Source organism: Mesoplodon mirus (assembly GCF_964341445.2).
Source record: "Mesoplodon mirus genome assembly, chromosome: 1".
Classification (NCBI taxonomy): Eukaryota; Metazoa; Chordata; class Mammalia; order Artiodactyla; family Ziphiidae; genus Mesoplodon; species Mesoplodon mirus.
This window is the reverse complement of record NC_138976.1, coordinates 53,330,573-53,333,213: the sequence shown is the minus strand read 5'-3', so window position 1 is coordinate 53,333,213 and position 2,641 is coordinate 53,330,573. Positions and strand designations below refer to the sequence as shown.

Genomic DNA, 2,641 nt, shown 5'->3' with positions numbered 1-2,641 from the left:
TACAACTGAGACTTAAATCACTTTGTTTAGGGACTTCTGATATACATATAATTCATAATTTCTTAAAAATTCTTAAACATTAGCAATATTAGGTAAAGTAACTGTATGCTATGCTGTCAAGTCTAAAATGTATAAAAATTATAAAACGTTTAGACTGTCTAATCTTTAGATTATTTTAAAAGATCAGTTTCATAAAGCGAAAAGAAAATGAGTTTACAAAGGCTAATCAAGTTCAGATATTAAAAATAGGTATAATATATACATACATGTATATTTCTTAAAGAAACGTGTAAACATTTCACACACTTTAAATAATAGTCGTGGGATAGCTTTAGGTTATTTTTAGTGCACCAAATTTATTTGCCGATCAAAGAATTACTATAGGCAGATAGTTTAAAAATTCCCAGGGCTGGGGGTGGGGGGCAGAGTGGGGTAAACAAATCAGTATATATTAGATGTATAAGGACTAGAGCCAGGGCAGACATGAGTTTCTAAATTATATATATCACCTTTTTCATAAAAGGGTGGTACTTCATAGGCTACCCAAGTAACACCGACTTATAAAAACAAGCTAAATACTTAGAATGTTGGCCACATAAGAGAGAGCGGCTGGAGGCTTTGGGAGACTTAAGAATGAACAGACTCAACAGATTCAAAATGTATTATTCATCCCTCAAAGAACCAAAACAGAGGGAAAAAATACCACAGGTCCTCACAACACTCAGAAAACTTCAGGCATTAGGACGTGTTGACTGGCACCCATTTCTTGCTGTTTTAAAACCCGCCCCTCCGCCGCCTGGCCTCTCTCCAAGGAAACGAGCGGGGGCCAGAGAAGGTTGATCTGTACACTTGGGGACTGGGGACTCTAACGGCCCCGCGCCCTTCTCAGCCTCTGCCGGCCGAACGCGACGCGCCCCCGGAAGTGGCCGGGCCGGGCAGGAGGCGGGAGCGCGCGGCTCAGGCGCGCGCTAGCTGGGAGCAACCATGAACGGAGGAGGAGGGGCCCGCGCGAAGCCCCGCCTCCCCCCGGCTGCGGCCTCGGGCTACAGCAAGGGTTCCGAGGGTTCGGGCTCGGGCTCCGGGGTTCGCTGGCCTGAGTCGGATCTGCGTGGACAGGGCTCCTCCTTGTCCCCACGCGGGCGCGGCCCCCGCTGTTCGAGGTGCAACTGCAGCAGGGCCCGGCGGTACATGGCTTCCAGCTTCTCAAGCCGGGCTCTCAGGGCCCTGGGGCTGCCCTGCTCGTCCTCGGGGCCGCCGCCCCTAGCCCTCCTGTTCGTGCTGGCCTCCTCGGGGCCCGGGGTCGCCCTCGCCGCCTCCGCGTACGCCCCGTCACCACCCTCGCCGGGGAGCCGCAAGGCCTGACGGAAGAGGCTGCGGTTCTCGCGCTTCAGCCGCCGGTTCTCGAGCCGCAGTCGGGCGTTCTCCTCACGCAGCCGCGCGTTCTGTCGGTCCCGCTCGTCCCGCGCGCGGATGGCCTCTAGGTGGCTCGCCGCCAAGTCGGCGAACCGCTCCTCCAGCTGCTGTCGGGCGCCGCCCGCGCGGCCTCGCCAGCCCCCGCTGCCGCCTCCCCCACGAACGCGGCCCGGGCGGCCCTGCCCGCTGCTGTCCCCTCCGCCGCAGCTCCCGCGCCTGGTGGCGCCACCACGCATGCGCCACATCGTCCCAACCGCGCCGCCAGCCCCTTGGGCCGAGGGGCCGCGCGCCCACGCGCCAGCGAGTTCGGGGCCCGGCAGGGCAGTCGGGGCAGCAGCGCAGGAGGAGAGGAGGTGGCGGGCGGCGGCTGCTGGCTTGGGGCCAGAGGAGGCCGGGAGTTTGCCCGGTTTGAGGCGTGTCTTGTCTCCTCGGGTGGAGCTGCCCCCCTGGGCCTGCGATCTCCAGGCGGGCTCACACACAATGCCCCTGGGGAGGGCCCTGCGGCTCAGCCCTTCGGCAGCGCGGGGAAAAGCGTGTATTCTTGGCCGGGCTCTGCCAGGGCTCTTCGGCGCGGGCCAGGGCACTGCAGGAACCAGCCGGCCTCGCCCTGTCTCCAGCGCAACCACCAGTTACCTTGCCTTTTACAGGGCAATCTCAAAGCAAATAATAATACAATGAGAAGTTCTGGGACAGCTTTATGGGGCACGTTGAAAAGCTATAACGGGTTTATTTAGAACCCAGCGGTTTAACCCACCTCTAAGCTTTAGGAAACATTCAACAGAGTGGAGCTGAGCACCTGTCATGAGGCCCTGAAGTGGGAACGGGTAGCTCTCAAAAGAATATAGGCAATTCCCAGTTTGTGGACAGCCAGGGTTCCACTTGGCAAATTGTTTGCAAGTCTATAGAAACAAGGTTATACGTACTTGATGTGCTCAGGTCTGTTAACAAAACCTATGAAACTCAAAATGTGTCTCACACGTTCAAGAAACTTTACTCAGTAAATTCCAAAAATTCTGGGTGGATACAGCTCATTGAATGAATCACACTCGTTGTTTCTAAGGGACTCAACTTACACAATAATTGGATAATTGCAAAGTAAATTAAGGATAAGACACTGATGCCAGAACCTCATGGGAGAGAGAGGTGTTAGCCAGAACCTATATTTTCAACAAGGTCCCAGGTAATTCTTAGGTTAACTGAAGTCTTCAAACCACCGGAACAAGTAAAG

The 2,641-nt window shown here is 54.6% G+C and overlaps 1 protein-coding gene across 1 annotated transcript; it reads right to left on the bottom strand.

Moving 5' to 3' along the window:
• Nucleotides 1–392: 392 nt before the first annotated feature.
• Nucleotides 393–1,775, bottom strand: TUSC1 (tumor suppressor candidate 1). Its single transcript, XM_082621891.1, has one exon. The coding sequence runs from the start codon at nucleotides 1,656–1,658 to the stop codon at nucleotides 1,044–1,046; it is 615 nt and encodes a 204-aa protein (XP_082478017.1). The 5' UTR covers nucleotides 1,659–1,775; the 3' UTR covers nucleotides 393–1,043.
• Nucleotides 1,776–2,641: the final 866 nt, after the last annotated feature.

Coding starts and splice junctions, on each gene's coding strand:
- TUSC1 (XM_082621891.1), bottom strand. CDS start 1,658: ATGTGGCGCATGCGTGGTGGCGCCACCAGGCGCGGGAGCTGCGGCGGA.